Below are 19,443 nucleotides of genomic sequence, written 5' to 3'. Positions count from 1 at the left end.
TCCGTGTGTTGGCAATTATGAACAAATCTTGTCAATTGCTGTGTGGTTTTCGATCCTTTGCTTTTTCTCTTAGTCAATTCCACTCCTTGGACACGGGAGCATGGTGCACGTACATAGCTAAAATTCTATCATGAAGTCGACGCAGGCAATTTGAAATCACACATTCCCTCAACGGCGCTCGTCAACTCGACGACGCGCGGCTTCACGAACATCTTCTCCGTCTCGGAGATGTAAGGCTCGTAGTAGGACTTGTGCATTTGCACCTCCAGCAGCCACTGGGCGGGTTTCGACCAGCCCTCGACCCACGACAGACACGTTACGTTCTCTTCGGGCTGCGGCGGCACCGGCTTGCTGACGACGAAGAAGCGGCATTCCGGCTCTGCGATGACGGCGTCGTAGGCCGGCCTGAAGAGTTCCCAGAACCGGGCCTCATCGGCGGGCTGGATGTAGACTTTGACTTGGAGGACGCAGCCTGTCGAGAGGTCTTTGTAGATTGAAATTGGTGCCGAAGACATTGCGAAAACGTCGATACGATTGGGGTCTGGAACTGTCAAGTGCAAGTGCAAGTGCAAGGGCGCCTTGGAGAGGTAGGTCAAGCAAGATATGGGAAACAAGGAATATACATCCGGTGTGTAGACAGGTACCTAGGTCAGATATGTACCTGGTTTTGTGACAACAGTGATTTCCCAAGAAGAAAAAATAGAAGAGAGAGATAGACAGAGAGAAGGGGGAGGGGGTGATTGTTGTATATATCTCTTCACATCATGACCTTTTCTGTAGTCTCACTGCCCCCGAGAAGTCTGTGGATCTATTTGCGTCTACTTATAAATCAGTCTACCTATTTGCCGTTCTGCTTCCGTGAAGGTAAAGCGGTGATGGGAGGCCTCAAGGTGGAAAATTCGGCTGCACTGCGACACGCCAGCTTTGTCCGCGGACTTAAGACACTCTCGGTGCTGCATGCGTAGTGGAAGGTGCCGTTGATAAGAGAAGGAAGGGCACAAAATGAAGTGGCGCAGCTGAATTAGGTAGGGAGGACTCCTGAAGTACTGAGCACCTTAGAAGTACTGTAGTTAGCTACCCACCTAGGTGTGTAGCGAGGACTGCACGTCGAAATCAGAGCCGTAATTAGTCATCAACGCCTTGGATAAGTACGGGGGTAGTTCGTGGAACAACCGACGGGCCGTACTCTCGGTAGGGATCTATCAGGATCTCGACCTTGAGGTCTCTATTGATGGAAACAACCAACTCAAGGGACTAGGGACTAGTTACAGATGGCTGCGGGAGTGAGTTCGTTCGCTCAAGTGCGAGCGCAAGCAGTGCCGAGGATAGGCACGAACTTCCAATCGGGTCGATGTGATCAAGAGAGGTCGAAATGTGTGACAGTATTGTAGTACTTATTGGTCCTCGACGGACAGTTAAATGCCACGTATTCGTATTTCCCTCCCTCGTGGCAAGATCGTCCCGCCGAGATGTTTTCAAGAATAGTAAACCCAAGGTTGACAGCCCAAGGACTAACGAGTAGATAACTCGACAGAGGGTCAAAAGAGGAATAGTATGACAGATTGACGATGGAATCGCACTGGAAGAAAGAACCACACCAGTGTCGAAGTAGGTTTAGTCCCCAAGCTTGTTGATGCTATTTTTACCCCGCAAATCATATTGTATGAGGAGGGGAGGGGGGGAGGGAACGCAAGATCGCTCGCTTCTTTACATTATGTTGAAAGTCTGTAGATAGATACACATTTCCTAGGTATATATAGGTCCCTGGCGCACTCTCTCAAGACTGTGATTCTTCTTTTGAGAGCAAAGAAAAGATCATACTTTCGACCAAACGTATACACTCCTCGACACCCTGAACTAAAACCATCATTCACTCACTTCACACGAAACAATACCTTTGAACCCCACACAACAACATTTCATCCCGATCGCCGGCCACCATGGGCTTGCTGGGCGACAAGTGGAAAGCCTTCCAGAACTACAAAAATGGCCGCAATCCAGATGGAACCTCCAAGATCTCAGAGGACGACCTACAGAAGTACACGGGCATGAATAAGGCTGAGTTGGACAAGTTCGCGGCAACCACGCCTGGAGTCGCTGGGAACCAGAACGCAGGGTCCCTCACTGCGGGAGGGAATAGTGGGTTGTATTCCGGGGCTTACTACACGGTCGATGGACATAAGACACCCAAGAATAGATGAAGAATGAATCTGAAAGGCGCGAGAGTTGAGTCGAAAAGAGACCGAGATCGAGATCGAAACTGAAGACAGGGAGACATTGCCGACGATGCTCCGAGTCGGATCCAGGTCCTCGTGCCGTTAGGTAGTTCGTGCAACAGAACGTAGCAAATTGAGAGGCTGCAGCCTATGATTGAAGAAGGCCCGGGTCTTTTGAGGTGGAGGTTCACTACGCGACTAGTTACTGTAGGTCTATTTTAGCAGCACAAGTAAGGATTTCCTTGTGTGCTTGGAGCCCGAGGAGACAACGCTTTGAGCACCTATGCCAGAACGTAGACACTTGTAATTCAACTCGCACTGTCTTCGGCTGCTAAACCTAAACTCAATGTACACACTGTACCTCGCTGAGAGTGATGCGTTGCTATGCCCTGCCGTTGTTGTGGAGCACTCTTTAAGCCCGCCAGCCCGATGACCTAAATACCTACCTCAAGCCCCCCTTATGCACAGTACTTGTGTCAGGAAGTACTCCGTAGGTAGAAAGGCATCTGCCATCTTCCCCTGGCATGGTCCTCTCACCCCCTCGCCTCCATCACATCATCTCATCTTGCAGAGCGAGCCGTGGGTGCACCCAGAATCTGCCTGAGTCACAATCAGAACAACATTGAAGAGCAGAATCAACAAGTGCGATTGATGGGGATGCTCTACACGTACGCCAATCCATTTATCGTCTGGCTCGGACCACCTGATCGCCATCCAAATGTCGTCTTCGACCTTTCACGCAAAATGGTTCGGACTCCTGGTTCACCGTCCTGCTCCTTTTGTAGGAGTAGCCTTTCTGAAGAGCAGAAACAATCGACAGTCGAGGTCTGTCGGCGCCCGTATTGGCGGCGTCTCTGGATCGTTCAAGAGGTAGGACTCGCATTTCGGCTTGTCATCCTGGCAGGACAACATGTTCTGGAGTGGGAGCATTTCTCTTCAGTCGTGAAGCAGAGAGATGAAGTCTGCTCACGCTGCCGCTTCAGGGACACAATTGACGGTCTTGAACGCACCGCCGGTCATTCTATGTACCTGTGGCGCCGAGGGGAATATCGAACAATGGAGCAACCCACACGATCCCTTGCTGATTTATTGAAACCATTCAAAGATCAAAATTGTCGAGAAGTTCACGATAGGATGTTTGGCTTTCTTAGTATGATTGACACCGTAAGAACTTTCACCGTGGACTACCATGACTCCAGAATTGCGCTCCTTTTTAAAGTCCTCGACCACCTAACTTTCGACAGCGACTCTGTTGAGGTCGCTAGGCTCGTCGGAGAAGCGCTTCTGATAGATGATCAGTCATATGAGTCGGAGAGGCTTGAGCCCAAGACTGTTTCACTTTACTCAGATCCAGTGAAGTGCAAAATTCATCCGATTGGCTATTTCTGGCTCGGCCTGTTTGGTCATCACAAATGGATGTTAACCATTGCCTGAAATATGCCACGTCTGCTTATGTGTTTGCCAGTCTTGTACCGGTTTCGCAAGTCGGCTTGACTTCAGCTTGTTTGTACCACACAGTGGATGCCGGTTCCGTGTATTCCAATTCAAACGATTCAAAAAAGACACATATCTTTTTCACCTTGGACAGTCTTCTCGAACATTCCCCTCACGCTTGCTTCCATATCCGAAACACTGTACCTACTAACAAGCATCAAATACATGTCTCAGTCGGCGCGACTGCATGCTGGCATTTGGATGACATGACTTGTGCTGCTAATAGCGCATGAGTAGATGGGAAGAGTCTTTTCTCCTCTCGTCTTCTGCAGGTCAGGCATATAATGGCCCAGGAGGCATTGATAAGCATGAATTGGCGCGAGAAGGGGCTCGGCCAATGTCAGGGGCGGGCTTAGCGCCACGTCGAGCTGAACCTGCGAGCTGCTCCCAACTTCAGCCTCGTCTGATTAGCTGGACGACTTCTGCAATTCCTGACCGAGCCTGGAGGTAAGGTAGGAGCGATACTCTCTTTACCTGCGCCAGATGTACTCACCATCATGCGCAAGTTCAAGAACAAAATCTTCAACCCCGCGAGAACCCCGCGAGGACCCCGCAACGCAAGACGGAGAATTCGCGATCATCATCGCCAAGTCCAGGCCCCACCATTGCCTTCCCGGACGGAGTGAAGGTGCTCCACGACCGTGCTGACGCTACGGTCGACATCTGCTTTGTTCATGGCCTGACTGGCAACCGCGAGACTACGTGGACGGCAGAGGGGCAATCTCAGCCGTGGCCGCAGAGTCTGCTATGACCGCAGATCCGAAGCGCACGCATTGTGACCTACGGCTATGATGCATACGTGGTGAAGAGGTCAGTTGCATCGTCAAATCGACTGATAGATCACGCTTCGAACCTCCTTAACGACCTGACTACCGACCGAGCGAGCCATCATGCCTCTGACCGTCCCCTCATCTTCGTGGCCCACAGTCTGGGCGGGCTGGTGTGCAAAGAGGCGATCCTTCAGTCGCGCAACAACCCCGAGAGTCATTTGAAACAGATATTCGAGTGCACCAAAGGGATTATATTTATGGGGACACCACAAGCAGGAATCTGGATGGCCGATTGGGCGAGACTGCCGGCGTCGACTCTGGGAATGGTCAAATCCACAAACAAGTCGTTGCTCAAGATCTTGGAGACGGATGATCAGCTGTTGGAGTCGGTCCAAGTTCGATTCTTGGGCATGATTCGAGACTTGAGAGAAAGCAATCGGCGACTCGAGGTGACATGCTTCTTTGAGGAGCTCCCGCTCCCAGTGGTGGGGAAGGTCGTGTCGAAGGAGTCGGCCACATTTGCTGGATACAATCCGATCGGTATTCACGCCAACCATAGCAACATGGTTAAGTTTGCCTCTCTAAACGAGACGGGTTTTAAGAGAGTGTTGGGGGAGCTCACGCGATGGGAGACAGAGTTGCGTGGGTCTATACCGACTGACCTAAGCCCTTCGGCAGTATCGGGTATGTAACACCATGACGGCGGGACTAGGACTGGCCCGGGCTGGATGGGGTGTGTAACGGCCTGGAGCGGATCGGGGTAGTGTAAAAGCCAGACGCTGACAATGTTGCAGGACAACCGTCACCTCGCAAAACGATATTTGCGGTACCGTTTGAAGCCGACCCTCACTTCATCCCCAGAGAATCCATCTCATCGGCTATTGATAAGCAGCTTGAGCGACATCAGCGGGCGGTGTTATGTGGAATGGGTGGGGTTGGGTAAATATCATCTACTATCGTGTGAGGAGAAACTCCGATGTACTGACTCGGTGGATGAGAAAATCACAAATTGCCATTGCGTATGCGTACCAGTACCGCCAAAGGTATCCACGCAGACACGTTTTCTGGATGTATGCGGCCACGAGAAGTCGGTTTGCACAGGCCTGCATGCAAATGGCACGACGGTTGAAACTACCCGGATGCGACGACCCCAAGACGGATGCGTGCGAGCTGGTGGCGGCGTGGCTGGCCGATGAGGACAACGGATCCTGGCTTCTGATTGTTGACAATGTGGATGATGCCAATCTCGCGCTAGGTGTCATACCTACCGGTGATCTCGACGGTGACAATGATGACGACGAGGAGGCCTCGGTGAAGCCACTGATCGATTATTTACCTCGCACTCTGGATCCGTCAAGACGGCTCCTGATCACAACGCGAAATAAGGATGTAGCGGATGGCCTCGGACAGATCGCGTCACCCATCCCTGTGGGACCTTTCTCGTTACCAGAAGCGCGATTGCTACTGCAGGAAAAGGTCAGGCAAGAGAGCGCCCGGCCTTCCGAGGAGACTGTAGACGAGCTGCTCACATCGCTCGCGTACATCCCGCTGGCGATTACGCAAGCGGCGGCCTTCATCAACCGGAATGTGATGACCATTGCGGACTATCTGAACCTGTTTCAGAGTAGCGAATCGGAACGGATGAAGCAGTTGAGTGTCGAACTGCAGGATCCTCGCCGCGAGCGGGGATTTTCGAGTTCAGTTTTTCGCACGTGGAGGCTGTCCTTCGACCAGATGCGACAACGCGATCCAGCTGCTGCCAAACTTCTAGCATTCCTGGCATTTTTGGAAGGGCAGGCTATTCCGTTAACATTGGTGCAATATACGGAGAGTGTGGAAGCCGACTGGCGCCAGGCATTGGGTACTGTGGCCGGATACTCGTTGGTGGTGTCAGCGGCGGACAAGACGATCTCGATCCACCCTCTCGTGCAGGAATCGGTGCGATATTGGTTACAGCAGCAGGGGGAGAAGGATGCGAGTGTGGAGCAAGCGGTTGTGGTACTAGCAGCCAGCTTTCCCACCGGAGAGTATAACAACTGGCCGGTGTGCGAGACTCTGCTCCCTCACGCGCAGTCCGCATTGCGTTACCAAGGGACAGGTATCCTCACGAGTGAAAGCCGAGGATATCTCCAATATCATGTTTCGTGGTTTCTATGGTTGTCTGGGCAGTATATCGGGGCATTGGAACATGTCTCGGAGTCTTACAATATTCGCGTGGCGCTGTATGGAGACGAAAAGTCTGAATCTCTCGAAAGTCTAGAGTTAATGGCAACTGTGTTGCATTACCAAGGCAAGTACGAGGATGCGGAGGCGATGATCCGACGAGTGCTGGCGGGAAGGGAGAGGGAGCTGGGCGAGAATCATCCCTTCACGTTGACGAGCGTGAGTAACCTGGCAGAGGTGCTACGAAGCCGAGGGAAGTACGAGGAGGCGGAGGCGATGAGTCGACGAGCGCTGGCGGGACATGAGAAGGGACTAGGGGCCGATCATCCCGATACATTGATGAGCGTGAGTAATCTAGCTGTGGTGCTGCGAAATCAAGGAAAGTACGAGGAGGCGGAGGCGATGAATCGATGGGCGCTGGCAAGGAGAGAGAAGGAGCTGGGGGTGGATCATCCCTCCACATTGACGAGCGTCTACAATCTGGCTCATCTACTCGATGCCAGACAAGATTTCCAGCAGGCCTTGGTTCTGTATCAACGTGCGGCGTCAGGCTACGAAGATGTCTTAGGCGCAGATCATCCCACAACAAAGGCTTGTCGAGCAGATCTATCGTCGCTGTTGAGGAGGATGGGGTGACTGCTTCTTTACTTCGGTTTCGTAGCCAGTCTGCCGATACGAGTCTTTCATGGTATACTGTAGTGAGCAGCAGGTTCGAGTCTTGTACAGTACACATCAACTATATTGGACCATCTCTGCCATTTCTTGTGTTTCTATTGCACGTCGGTATTGGGAACCTCCATAGCGCACATCATATGGTCCTTCCCAATGCATTACGAATGCTGGTATAGCGCTGTACTGACCGTGCCATGATGCATAGTACTTGTCGCTGATTCGTGGGTGAGGCGAAGCTGAGCGTTCCGGATCTGGACATCCATGACCGACAGGTAAGCGTGGTTCGAGTTGGAGAAGTTCAATATGTGTCCACAAGGGGGTATTGTAGGCAGGTTTCGGGAAGATCTGTACCGAACGATCTTTACAAGAGATGTATCTCACTTGTTATCTTTAGCTCATAGCTTTTATTGGCGACACGTATCAATTAGCGTTCGCACCAGAGGATGTGATCAATCTCGCTGCTGGAAGGATCCAAAAGGAGCCATCGTGTTCGATTTATTAGTGGTTTGCTGGAATGTCATACGCGTAGATGGAGATCTGCTGGGAAGAGCAGTAGGGCGGCATCGCACTAAGCCAAAAACAGAGTGATCTCAGATATTCTTTCTTAAAGAGCATTTGCCAGCGGCGTAGTCAACACCCAATATTCCCATTCGTACGATTATAACCGGCGATCACACTCTTCACCTTTCCTTACTTGAGTTCTTACAGAACCCTCCCGAGACCTGACTGTGCGATCTGATCCACAGAATCTGCTCGCTGTCCGCAACCGGTCTCCCCAGAATCTGCCCGCACTGAACCCAACTTTACAGTTATCGCCCTTCATGGCGACTGGAATGGTGAACGGCCACGATGCTGACATCCCCGCGCCGCCTGTTGACCCTATATCAAGACCACAGACTCCTCCGCCTCCACCATCAACGCTTGCGCCCCCTCCGCCTCCGCCGTCAGATCTTGCGCCCCCGCCGCCCCCGCCCGCTACCAACGGCGCGGTAGTCAAGAAGAAAGGATGGGGGGCCTCGACGAAACCGAAGTCACAACCTCTTTCTGTAGAAGATCTTCTGAAGAAGAAGCGGGAGGCTGACTTAGCTGCGAGCAAGCCCAAATTCCTTTCCCGTGCCGAGCGCGAACGGCTTGCCTTAGAGAAACGTGCGAACGAAGTCGAAGCCGCAGCCCGCGCGAAATCTCAGAATGGCCATAATGGAACGCCGCCTCTTGAAGCGCCTCAAGATGCTGGACGCTCAAAGTCATCTGTGGCACCGACAGGGCCACGGGCTTTTCGTAATGGCGAAGTACCTACCGGTCCAAGCGCGATGCGATCTAAAGAGCGTAATAGAGGCGTCGATTTTACTCCTCCTACAGCCCCCAAGTCCATATCGTTCGGTGCAGACTCGAGAACGCAGAAGCGACAGGCGGATGAAGATCGAACCGGGAAAGCAGAGGTGGACCTGATCCGTCAAAGGTATATGGGCGCAGAGACCAATGTCTCGACTTTCTCGGCCTCGAAAAAGAGACGACGTACGACAGAGAAGAAATTCAACTTTGAATGGAACGCTGAAGAAGATACTACCCCTGATTACAATCCTATATACAAAGAACGCGCTCAGCCAACCTTCTTTGGTCGCGGTCGCCTTGGTGGTTTCGACCAACAGGCTGCGGATGAAGCCGCCCGGAAATATGCCGAAGCCCTGCAGTCCAGAGATGTTGAGGCCGGTGCAGCGCGAGCGCAAGAAATCCTAGAGATGGAGCGCAGACGGAAAGAAGAGTCGAGTCGCATGGCAGTCGACAAGCATTGGAGCGAGAAGAGACTCGATCAAATGCGCGAGCGGGACTGGCGAATATTCAAAGAAGACTTCAATATCAGTACCAAAGGAGGTGGTATACCGAATCCGATGCGTAATTGGAAGGAATCGGGGCTTCCGCGGCGTTTGCTCGATATCATCGACCAAGTTGGCTACACAGAACCTTCTGCTATCCAGAGAGCCGCTATTCCCATTGCCCTCCAGAACCGCGACCTTATTGGTGTTGCTGTTACTGGATCTGGTAAAACGGCAGCTTTCCTTCTTCCTCTCCTGGTATACATTGCCGAGCTCCCACGACTAGACGAGGACGAATGGCGGCGAAACAACGGCCCCTATGCCATCATCCTGGCCCCGACACGTGAATTAGCACAGCAAATCGAGATAGAAGCTCGCAAATTCGCATCACCGCTGGGTTTCACGGTCGTATCCATCGTCGGTGGCCACTCCATCGAAGAACAGGCCTACAATCTACGCAATGGCGCAGAAATCATCATCGCCACGCCAGGCCGTCTAGTCGACTGTATTGACCGACGCATCATCGTTCTCGAGCAGTGCTGCTACGTGATTATGGATGAAGCAGACCGTATGATCGATCTCGGTTTCGAGGAGCCCGTCAACAGAATCCTGGATGCCCTGCCTGTGACCAACGAAAAGCCGGACACCGATGATGCCGAGGATAGTCGAGCTATGTCCAGGCATCTCGGTGGCAAAGATCGATACCGCCAGACAATGATGTACACGGCTACCATGCCCGCGGCTGTCGAACGCATCGCACGCAAGTACCTCCGCCGCCCAGCCATCGTGACCATCGGCAACATCGGCGAGGCAGTCGACACGGTCGAGCAGCGCGTCGAATTCGTCGCTGGTGAAGACAAGCGCAAGAAGCGGCTCAATGAGATTCTCCAGTCGGGCGAATTCAGACCTCCAATCATTGTCTTTGTCAACATCAAGCGAAACTGCGATGCTGTGGCCAGAGACATCAAATCTATGGGCTTCAGCTCCGTCACGTTACATGGTTCTAAGACACAAGACCAGCGTGAGGCTGCATTGCAGTCTGTCCGAGACGGGAAGACGGACGTGCTCGTCGCCACGGATCTCGCAGGTCGTGGTATCGATGTCCCCGACGTCAGTCTCGTCGTCAATTTCAACATGGCCACCAATATCGAGTCTTATACCCATCGTATCGGTCGTACGGGTCGTGCAGGGAAGAGTGGTGTCGCCATCACGTTCCTGGGCAATGAGGACACAGATGTGCTGTACGATCTCAAGCAGATGCTCATGAAGAGTAGCATCTCTAGAGTGCCGGAGGAATTGAGAAAGCATGAAGCAGCACAGCAGAAGAGCCAGCGCGGTGGTCATGGCGGCGCGAGCAAGAAAGGTATCACGGCAAGTGATGAAAGCGGTGGCTTTGGTGGCGGGAAGAGTGGTGGCGGTGGTGGCGGGTGGTAAACACACCCAGCAACCAAACTTTGGATACCCTTAGGTAGTTCACGTAATTAACAAAGTGGACGCCATCCTGGCCTGATGAGCCATGCACTCATGTATGTTTGTGTATACCCTCTAAAACACACAATACCGTTTGAACCCATACTGCGATTTTCCCACTCCACGGGACTTCCCCATCCCTCAAAGGACCCCATAACGCATTTCATCGTCGTTGCCAACAGCACCCTACGCGGCGATGATATTACAGTTCCATCTACCACCGGGACCTCGTAATTTGTCCAGTGTCAAGAGATTGTCTCCTTGCGCTTTAGGTCATGCGTCGGGAGCCTCTCCGGATCATATTTTCACAGATGACGAAAACCTGCCGTCCGTTTTCTTCCGGTCACAGTGACTATAGTCAGTCCATGGCGGTTTTGCGAACATTGTGGCACTCGAGAGGCACCCTTGTTCCGAGGGCCTTTTGGTCCCTGCCGACGAGCTCCAGCGCTTCCTTCAGCCAGGCAACGCAGTTCCAACCCTCCGCGCCGCCCCCCTCGTAGGGGTCTGCCGCAAGACGGCGTCAAGCCGAGCCGGATCGGTGACCTTGCCGACCAAGATGCGCACCGGGACCATGTCTGACGGTCGGAGCGACACGGATCTCTTCTCGAATTCCCAACGTACGCCGCCGTCCGGAGTGACGATTTCTTTCGCGTGGTACCGCGCACCTTCTTCTTCGTCTTCTTTTTTTCTCTCTGCCGGCCTTTCGGTCTTGGGACCGACCATCAACGCCCAGTGATAGCTGCTGTTTCGTGGAATTTCTTTTGACAATCTGCGTCCAAAAAAAAAAAAAAACGCAATACTCTCGGAACAGAACCGCACCTACGTATCTTCGAGGTCTCGCATTCTAGGCCGACCTCCTCTCGCATGGAGACAAACGTACGAGACAAACGTACAGCCGGTCTTTGTTGGACATGGCTCCTTTGATTGATGACGACCCACTCGGTTGCCCCTCTCACATCGGTGACAGGCCTTCCTGTGTTTTGGGGTCGTAGGTAGAGCACTCAACGGAAGAAGAAGTCGCTTGCAGGCAGCGTAGCCCACGCCGCAATGGCAGAGTCAACGAGCGGTTCATTCTTGGGAAGGAAAAGGGACCAACGCCGGACGCAGTATCGCGCCATACACGGGGCAGCAAGTTGTTGTGGAAAGGATATGTGACGTTCAAAAAAGGCCTGCCTTGCAGCGGCTGTACGGTTCACCGTAGAGGGGGCATCTAACTACCGCTCATTGCAGGCTTGACATTATATCCGTATAATTAATTTACTACATTTGCGAGTGCTCACATCAATTGACGGCTTTCTCTTTCCTGCGCGGATACTATTGCAGTCTCCCTACATAAAGTGGGATATTGTCGAGTGATGATGAAATCAACCGTCATATTCAAAAGCAGGACAAACTACCTGACCTAACGCTAACAAACATAATCAGCAGTACGCCCCGTTTCACTCCAGCCTTTCCAGTCATCCAATGGGTCACGTTACGTTTTCGTATAAGTCTTTGCGTCTCGGAGCCAGAGAGGTCTTCAGGCTCAGATCGGACTCCGCCTCAACGCGCCAACGCGCTTGATGGGCGTATGCATCATGGCCTCCTGCATCTCCGGCGGGATAGCAGGTCTCGAAATCTCCTTGTCCCAGTCGTTCCCGTCGTGCGCTGCATTTCCTTTACTCGACGTTGAGAGCGAGGGGTTGAAATTCTCCTTCTCGACATTAACCCGAGACAGATTGAATTTCTCGATCCGTTGCTTCGACACAGGTAGTGTTTTCTTCTGTATCGCGTTTGTCCGTTTTGGAGCGAGAGGAGAACGCCGGAGAGGCGATGAAGCCGAAGGTGGGGGCGGGTGATGTGGCTCTTGTTGTTGTCGTCGTTGTTGTGTTGTAGAAGGAGATACAACCTGTGCTGAAGCTTCATGAGTCGAAACAGGTGCAGGGACAACAGGTACAGACGCGACCTCCTCGACTTTCTTGGACGTCTTCTCTTCCTTCGCCTTCTCCTGCGCGCTGACCCAGGCCTTGAAACCATGAATCGCGCTGACCCACGCTCCGTCACCTAGAGGTCGGCTCTCGACTTCCTTGCCCAAAGCATTTTGGACCTTCCTGTTCTTGCCAGCCAGGGTATTCACCGCACCACCATAAACAGCAGTAGCAGTGACGACAGAGGTTGCAACGATTTCGCCGTCGTTCAATATGGTCACCGTGACAGCAAATTCAATATCAACTCGGCCTCGAAAAGGCAACAGCAGCATGACCTTGACCCCTAGTTTCTCGTCACCCATAATCGAAACAGTGGTCACGCCCACCAAACCCAACAGTCTCAGCTCTTCAGACACTCTGCAGGCCAGGCTCCAGCCGTTTGATACCGTAGACAACAACGTCTTTGCAGTAATGGTGCCCTTGGGCATCATCGCAAATGCGTGAAGCTGACTTCGAATCAATTGGAGGAAGAACCGTTTCTCTGTAGATAATGATGGTGGGCCAGCTTGAGAATCGTCCTGGTCGGGGGCATATGTTAAACTGATCGGAGCAGACGGGCCAGACGTGGATGCAGACTTTCTCCCTGATCGACGTCGTCCACTCTGTTCGGGTTTGAACTGGAAGGCTTGAGGATGGAAGAACAAACGCAGCTCGTCTTTGTACACCATCACAAGAGCGGGCCCAAATTCGTTGGGTTCATCGACATCCTCTTCGGCAGTTAGGAGACGCCAACCCGTTTTCTTCTCAACGGTTTCGACCCTCGACTTGAGCGCCAAAACTTCGGCGACTGGCACGCCTCTGTTCTCCTCTCGTACCCTTTCAGACTCTGCAATTTGGTCTTGTAGCTCGGCCTTGTAATCTGCAGCTGCAATGAGAGCGTCGTTTTTCTCCTCCATCTGCTGCTGCAAATCTTCTAGATGAGCAGATTTTTGAAGGAATTGCTCGTCAACATGTCGTAATTGCTGGCGGAAATCCTCCAAAGCTTCGTGATCGATGCTATCAATTTCTTCGAGGCTCTGCCGTAAAGAGTTGGCTTGAGTCTCCAGTTGCGACTGCTCTTGCAATGCTTGCGGGACTACATCATCCAAAGCGCGCTGCTGTTGCTGTAGAACCTCCAGATCTGCTGCCATGCCCTTCTTGATTCCCTGCAAGCCCGCTTTCAGACCGTCTACAAGCTGTCCACGCCATTGATACCATCCTTCTTTGCTCTGGAGGCGAGCGTTTGCCTTTCCATTTCGGAATTGATTATCCATGATGACTTTGACATCCGGTCTCGCATCCAGGTACTCTCGGAAAAGTGGTGGCTGTTCAGCCAATGTTTCTGCCTCAATAGAACGGATGATCTTACGACCCGTAGAAATGTACGACTTCAACTCTCTGGTAGCATGCTGATAGAGTTCTAGCAGAGGCAGCGTCGTCGCGGCAGCAACAAAGTTCATCTCAGTGCTCGGAGCGGTGGTCCCTTCTTGCGACTCCCTTTGAGGCATAGATTGTGCCAGAGTATGCCTTCTCTTTGTAGTCGAAAGCTCGATGAAGTGGATGTTAGTCATGTTCAGGAAGTCTTGGAGAGAGATCTTCTCCTGTTCTGCTGAGGTAGAACCCTCCTCTAATTGAGCCGTTGAAACGTCGATTGCTCCGACCACATTGTCAAGCTTGTCCCCAAACGAAGTCGGCCTATCGTTGCCGGTAGCCACGACATCTCTGAACCGCGTTCCTGCTTCGGGACTTGCTGGAACTGTTTCCCTTACCAATTGGAAAGCATCGACAGTCGGCGTTGATCTGACTGTACCTGCCATCTCTGCAAGTGACTTCTGCAGCTTGAGGCTCAATTTACCAGTCGTCTCGTCTTTGCTGGGCGGCTTGGGCAGATGAACTTTCTTGACAGGGCTTCCTTCTCGCGAGACAGCTTTCAGACGCTTCGGCGTCGACTCCGCTTCTTCGTCATCGTCTATGTCCAGCTCTGCTGGGCGCTTGCCCAGGAGACCTTTGGCGCCACCAACAGCAAGACTCTTCCTGCCTTTGATTTTGCTGGCTTTCAATTTTTGGGGGGACATGGTTTCAATCATTTCCTTTAGCTGAGAAGTTGTCTGTTCCTCTTGAGCTTCATCTGCCTCTCGTTCCATCACAAATCGGCCGCTTTCTCGGCGGTGTTCTTCTTGCCGCTCCAATTCTACCTCCTGTCCGAGTTGCTCCGCATCTTCAAAGCGCAGCTTCGTCGGCTTGATGGCCCCAAGTTTGAATTCTGCTGAAGTGTCGCCGATCGAAGCTCTTCTATCCAAAATCTCCGAAATTCGAGGGGAACCTATGCCAGCTTTATCAATACCAATCCCACTTGATCTTCTTCGCTGTAGCTGAGGTCTGCTGGCACGCAATATTATGCTAGGTGTTTGTTGTCCGGTCTCTGCGTCCCTAGAAAACAAACTGTTGGTCTTAAGAGTTGCCTCTCTCCTCGTCGATGCTGGCGACGCTCTGGCTTTGATCTCGGCCTTGAAAAGCTTCTTTGGTGACGCACCTCGATGTTGCACATTCGCAGACAGAGGCGTCTTGTTGGGGCTCGGTGCATGCTCCGGAAGCGGAGTAATCTGCTGCGATGGAGTACCAGCTTGTGGTCGTCGATGAGACATGATAGGGGTACTTGGGGGCGGTGCTTGAGGTGTCGTTGAGGCTTTACTACTGCTTCGCTGTGATCTGCTAGAAGACTGTGGCTTGGCAACAAGACTTGGGCTTCCTGTCTCGGAGGCAACTGAAGTCCGATGCAGTTGGGACTTCGGTGTGGTCTTTGGTGTGGTTTTGGTATTTGACCGTGGGGTCGCCTGAGGAGTTGTCTTTGCAGTGGACCTCTCGGATGGTAAGGTTCGTGGAGAAGTAGAAGCATTGCCGACAGACTGTCTCGTAACTCGCCTCTTCGCAGGAGAATGTTGATTGATTATCGATCCCACCGCCCTTGTTTCCTCCATTGCCACTGTCTGCTCGTCTTCAGCATCGGTCTGCGGTTCAGTGTGCTCTTCAATTGGCATCAATATGCCGCCGACGGCTGCCGTCATGTCCATGGTTTGATTTTCCTCGAATTCTTCTGACATGTCAGACTGTCGGCGGTCTGCATTGCTCAACACCCCGCCTACAGCAATCGTAAACTCCATGGTCATTTCATCGAACGAACGGGTTTGAGTCATACTGGCATCTGACTTGTCACTTTCTCCAATGATGCCACCTTGCATCACGGTAAATTCTATAGTTTCGTCAAAAGAAGATTCATTTCCCATCGAGCGGCGAGGGTGAATGCTTCTGCGACGGGATTTTGGGGACTTTTGGTTGGTTTTACCAGGTGACTGTCGCGGAATAATACCACCGACAGCCCTGGTTACGTCCATGCTCATATCTTCAGATTGGGACTGTGCATCATCGTCGACTTGAAAACTCGAATCTTCCCGTCCGGCATCATGTCGGGAGGACTCGCCAACAAAGTTACCGTTTTCTTGATTGACGCTGTTCTTGATTTCGGAGACTTGCTTTCGCGCATAAGGTTGAAAAGCATGGGTGACAGTGCCAGTGGCCATCTCCATGGACATATCTTCCTCGTCATGCTCATCGTAGTCTACACCGGCGGTGCCGGCCTGTGCTGCTGCCTGTCTCAGGCGCCCTTCCAAACTAGAATGCGTGCTCGATCCCGAATCCTGGGAATTTACTGTGTGAGAGGTCTCATCGTCCATACTCATGGCCGTGTCGCCATCCGTGTCCGAATCGTCGGAAGACTCTATGCCATCTTCAACGTGCATTGGACTGCTATTCGTGGTGACATCTCCAGATGGACTAGAGGAGAAAACCTCATACTGTGACTCATCCAGCATAGGCTCTCTAGCTGTAGAGCTGCTTCTCCTCCTACGTTTCTGCTGATGGAGATCTCGTTGATGTGCTGGGGAAGGTGTTTCCATAGGGTTCTCTAGCTGCTCAACCGGCGTCGACGGAGACGCAGATGAATCGCGAGAAGGCATCACTTTGACCGGCGACTGTTGTGCTGTCATGGAGGATTGTCTTCTGGTCGAATTCGATGCCGAGCTTGTAGTAGAATCCTCCGCAAGTTCCATCACACTCCATGTGTGCAGCGTGGCTTCTGGCGCAAATGATACTCGCCTATTTGCGAGCGATTTCCGTCTAGCTGCTCTTCGGTCTAGGATTGCTTGTTTCTCAGCTTGTCGTTTCGCTTCTTCCTCGCGCTCGCGCTCCTGAGCCTCCGCACTTGCAGCTTTCGATTTACCTGGAGACTGTCGTGTCATGGGACTGAATGGGTCGGCCACATTTTCTGAGCCCTCCAGCGATATGCCACCACGATTTTGCATGTTCGGCCCTGGTGTCGAGAAATCAATGAGCAGTTCCTCTGCGCCATTCTTTGCCGGTGATTTTCCTTTCCCTGTACTTCTTTTGCGCAACTCGTCAAATGAAGGAATCGCCTTTGGAGGCGTTAAAGGTATACTGGGTTTGAGGATCGACTTGATTTGAAAGGGTACCGGCGTCTGACTTGTTAACATACTCCCCCCTGGTGTGAAATGAAGCTGCGACATACCTTTGTCAAGTTGCCCGTGGTTTCTGTTAGAGCTTCAAGACCTCCAGGACCAAGGCTTTTGCCACGCGACCGCTTTTTGGCAGCTTGCGCAGCATTGTTCCGAGCATGGATGGCAGCAATGTCTGTTGTTACGTTGTCCCTTGATGCAGACGATCTACTCGACGGAATATGGGCGATCGACTGTCGCGACTTTGGTTTGTGTGACTTACGGTCTGTGGAAGAGTCTGCCATTGCTTCTGGCAGAGGCAGAACTGCCACAGTACACGGGTTTAAAGTGTATGAGTGTTGAATAATGTGTACATGATAACAACGATGTTTGTCAAGCGACCAGATCCACGTCCCACTCGCAAGTCCAATCGCGCCGGGGAGATCCACTTGTAAACACGGCTGCGGTGCGAAGTCATGTGACTAACACTTAGAGACGCTATGCCATTAACGGTCTAGGGTGAAATTTGGTGCCAAGATCCAGAATGTGCGCAGCAAAACTCCTTTCGCCTAAATCCCACACATCACCAAGTTGCCAGGACCTACGACGACAACCACTTCTCAACTCGCGCACCTTTCCAGTCAACCACCGCAACCATGGCGACCGAGCTGACAGTCCAGTCCGAGCGCGCGTACCAGAAGCAGCCACACATCTTCCTCAACCACAAGTCCAAGGCTGCAAAGAGCAGGAGAGTTGGAAAGGGTGGCCGAAGATGGTACAAGGATGTCGGTCTGGGTTTCAGAACACCAAAGACTGCCATTGAGGGTGTCTACATCGGTTAGTCACCCTTGTCGATCGCCTGTTGTTATTTTCCTTTGCTGGGAATGAGAACCTTCAAGTCTCGTTCCACTACGAGTCTGGGAGTTTTTCGACATGCGCAAGCGAAAAGGGAAAATTGGAGACATGAACTAACAAAGTCCTCTTCACAGACAAGAAATGCCCCTTCACCGGTCAGGTTTCTATCCGAGGCCGTATCCTCACCGGCACTGTCGTCTCCACCAAGATGCACCGAACTTTGATCATCCGCCGAGAATACCTTCACTTCGTCCCAAAGTACGCCAGATACGAGAAGAGACACACCAACCTTGCCGCCCACGTCTCTCCTGCTTTCCGTGTTGAAGAAGGTGACACCGTCACTGTCGGTCAATGCCGACCTCTCAGCAAGACTGTAAGGAATCTCTTCGATGTTTCGCAAAGAAAACAAAGGGAGTCACAGTAACTAATCTTCTCGTGCCAGGTCCGATTCAACGTCCTCCGTGTCCTGCCAAGAACCGGCAAGGCCGTCAAGGCTTTCCAGAAATTCTAAGCTCGCGGCGAATTGAGTAGCAGAAGTGAGGAATGGAATTGGTTGGTTCGAGTGGGGGCTTGAGAAAAGCATGAGCATATTGTCTTGCGACCATGGTTATGGGAAGATATCATTCGGCGTCAATGATTAAAGCACAGATCGAGATAGAGGATGTGCCGTTGACATGGAGCCGCGCCGACTTTTGGCAACGAAACAAAACCGGCTGAAAACAAAAGTCAACACTCACGAAATAAATCAGCTTTCCGAGTCTTTGGACCATGATATCGTACTTGTGTTTATGTGTGTGTGTGTGTGTGCGTGCATTGTCTTCATCTGCGGAATTTCATCACGAAAACAAACGCTCTGAATGTTTTAGAGGGCTGATGCTCTCAGGCAGACACATCCAGTTTCAGCTTTGAGCCGTGGATACCCCGAGCTGGTCGACTTTGGGTAAGAAACTCAACTTCCGTGCCTTCTCCTTGTCATTCGCCTCAATCCATCTTTTGACCTCGCTGTCGACAACTCCAATCAATGATCAGGGACTTCCGTAGCCGATCTGATGCAGCTGTGTTCCGCCTGACTGCATTCTCAGCCGCAGAGGCATCAAATTCTCCAATGCGCTGGTCGTCTTGCCGTCCAGTAGCTCCTTGACAAGATACGGCTCTGTAGCTTCAACGGTCTTCCAATGCCTACCCCATCCCCAGCGCCGCCTGCGACTGCTTTGACCGTACCTGACGCTGACCTGAGGCCGCCTGTCAGTTTCGCTTTGGTATTCCTTAGACGCCCACTAGGCTAACGGGCAGGAATGTGGGGACTAAAAATTCACACCATTCTATATTATAACACTCGTGAATAAGCTCTGATTCGACGCACAAACCGAACTTGAACAAAAAGTTCCTTAGTGTAGTGGTTTATCACATCTCCTTTACAGCATCTTCAACATACGCGGAGAAGGTCATGGGTTCGATCCCCATAGGAACTATCTTTCTTTTTTGGGCGTTTGCTTTTTTGGATCTCGAGAGATATTTGGTGTATTGAGACAGGA

At 52.0% G+C, this 19,443-nt stretch overlaps 6 protein-coding genes and 1 non-coding gene across 7 annotated transcripts; 5 read left to right on the top strand and 2 right to left on the bottom strand.

The window, feature by feature from the left end:
* Nucleotides 1-128: 128 nt before the first annotated feature.
* Nucleotides 129-515, bottom strand: PV08_04765 (uncharacterized protein; the record flags this gene model as incomplete). The annotated part of the gene is made up of 1 exon (XM_016379109.1): nt 129-515. One exon carries the CDS (start codon nt 513-515, stop codon nt 129-131), a length of 387 nt encoding a protein of 128 aa, XP_016237786.1.
* A 1,425-nt stretch (nt 516-1,940) lies between these two features.
* PV08_04764 (uncharacterized protein) lies at nt 1,941-2,201 on the top strand (the record flags this gene model as incomplete). The annotated part of the gene is made up of 1 exon (XM_016379108.1): nt 1,941-2,201. The coding sequence occupies one exon, from the start codon at nt 1,941-1,943 to the stop codon at nt 2,199-2,201; it is 261 nt and encodes an 86-aa protein (XP_016237785.1).
* A 2,563-nt stretch (nt 2,202-4,764) lies between these two features.
* PV08_04763 (uncharacterized protein) lies at nt 4,765-7,279 on the top strand (the record flags this gene model as incomplete). Its single annotated transcript, XM_016379107.1, has 3 exons — nt 4,765-5,164; nt 5,275-5,419; nt 5,479-7,279. 3 exons carry the CDS (start codon nt 4,765-4,767, stop codon nt 7,277-7,279), a joined length of 2,346 nt encoding a protein of 781 aa, XP_016237784.1.
* Nucleotides 7,280-8,136: 857 nt separating this feature from the next.
* Nucleotides 8,137-10,563, top strand: PV08_04762 (pre-mRNA-splicing ATP-dependent RNA helicase prp28; the record flags this gene model as incomplete). Its single annotated transcript, XM_016379106.1, has 1 exon — nt 8,137-10,563. The coding sequence occupies one exon, from the start codon at nt 8,137-8,139 to the stop codon at nt 10,561-10,563; it is 2,427 nt and encodes an 808-aa protein (XP_016237783.1).
* A 1,561-nt stretch (nt 10,564-12,124) lies between these two features.
* Nucleotides 12,125-17,358, bottom strand: PV08_04761 (uncharacterized protein; the record flags this gene model as incomplete). Its single annotated transcript, XM_016379105.1, has 2 exons — nt 12,125-17,077; nt 17,128-17,358. 2 exons carry the CDS (start codon nt 17,356-17,358, stop codon nt 12,125-12,127), a joined length of 5,184 nt encoding a protein of 1,727 aa, XP_016237782.1.
* Nucleotides 17,359-17,709: 351 nt separating this feature from the next.
* Nucleotides 17,710-18,419, top strand: PV08_04760 (40S ribosomal protein S11; the record flags this gene model as incomplete). The annotated part of the gene is made up of 3 exons (XM_016379104.1): nt 17,710-17,890; nt 18,043-18,281; nt 18,351-18,419. The coding sequence occupies 3 exons, from the start codon at nt 17,710-17,712 to the stop codon at nt 18,417-18,419; spliced, it is 489 nt and encodes a 162-aa protein (XP_016237781.1).
* Nucleotides 18,420-19,290: 871 nt separating this feature from the next.
* On the top strand, nt 19,291-19,380 carry PV08_04759. The gene has a single exon. It is a non-coding gene; the product is annotated as a tRNA-Val (tRNA).
* Nucleotides 19,381-19,443: the final 63 nt, after the last annotated feature.

Source organism: Exophiala spinifera (assembly GCF_000836115.1).
Source record: "Exophiala spinifera strain CBS 89968 unplaced genomic scaffold supercont1.3, whole genome shotgun sequence".
NCBI lineage: Eukaryota > Fungi > Ascomycota > Eurotiomycetes > Chaetothyriales > Herpotrichiellaceae > Exophiala > Exophiala spinifera.
Note: the sequence above shows the minus strand (reverse complement) of the source record. Positions and strands in the feature narration are given on the sequence as shown.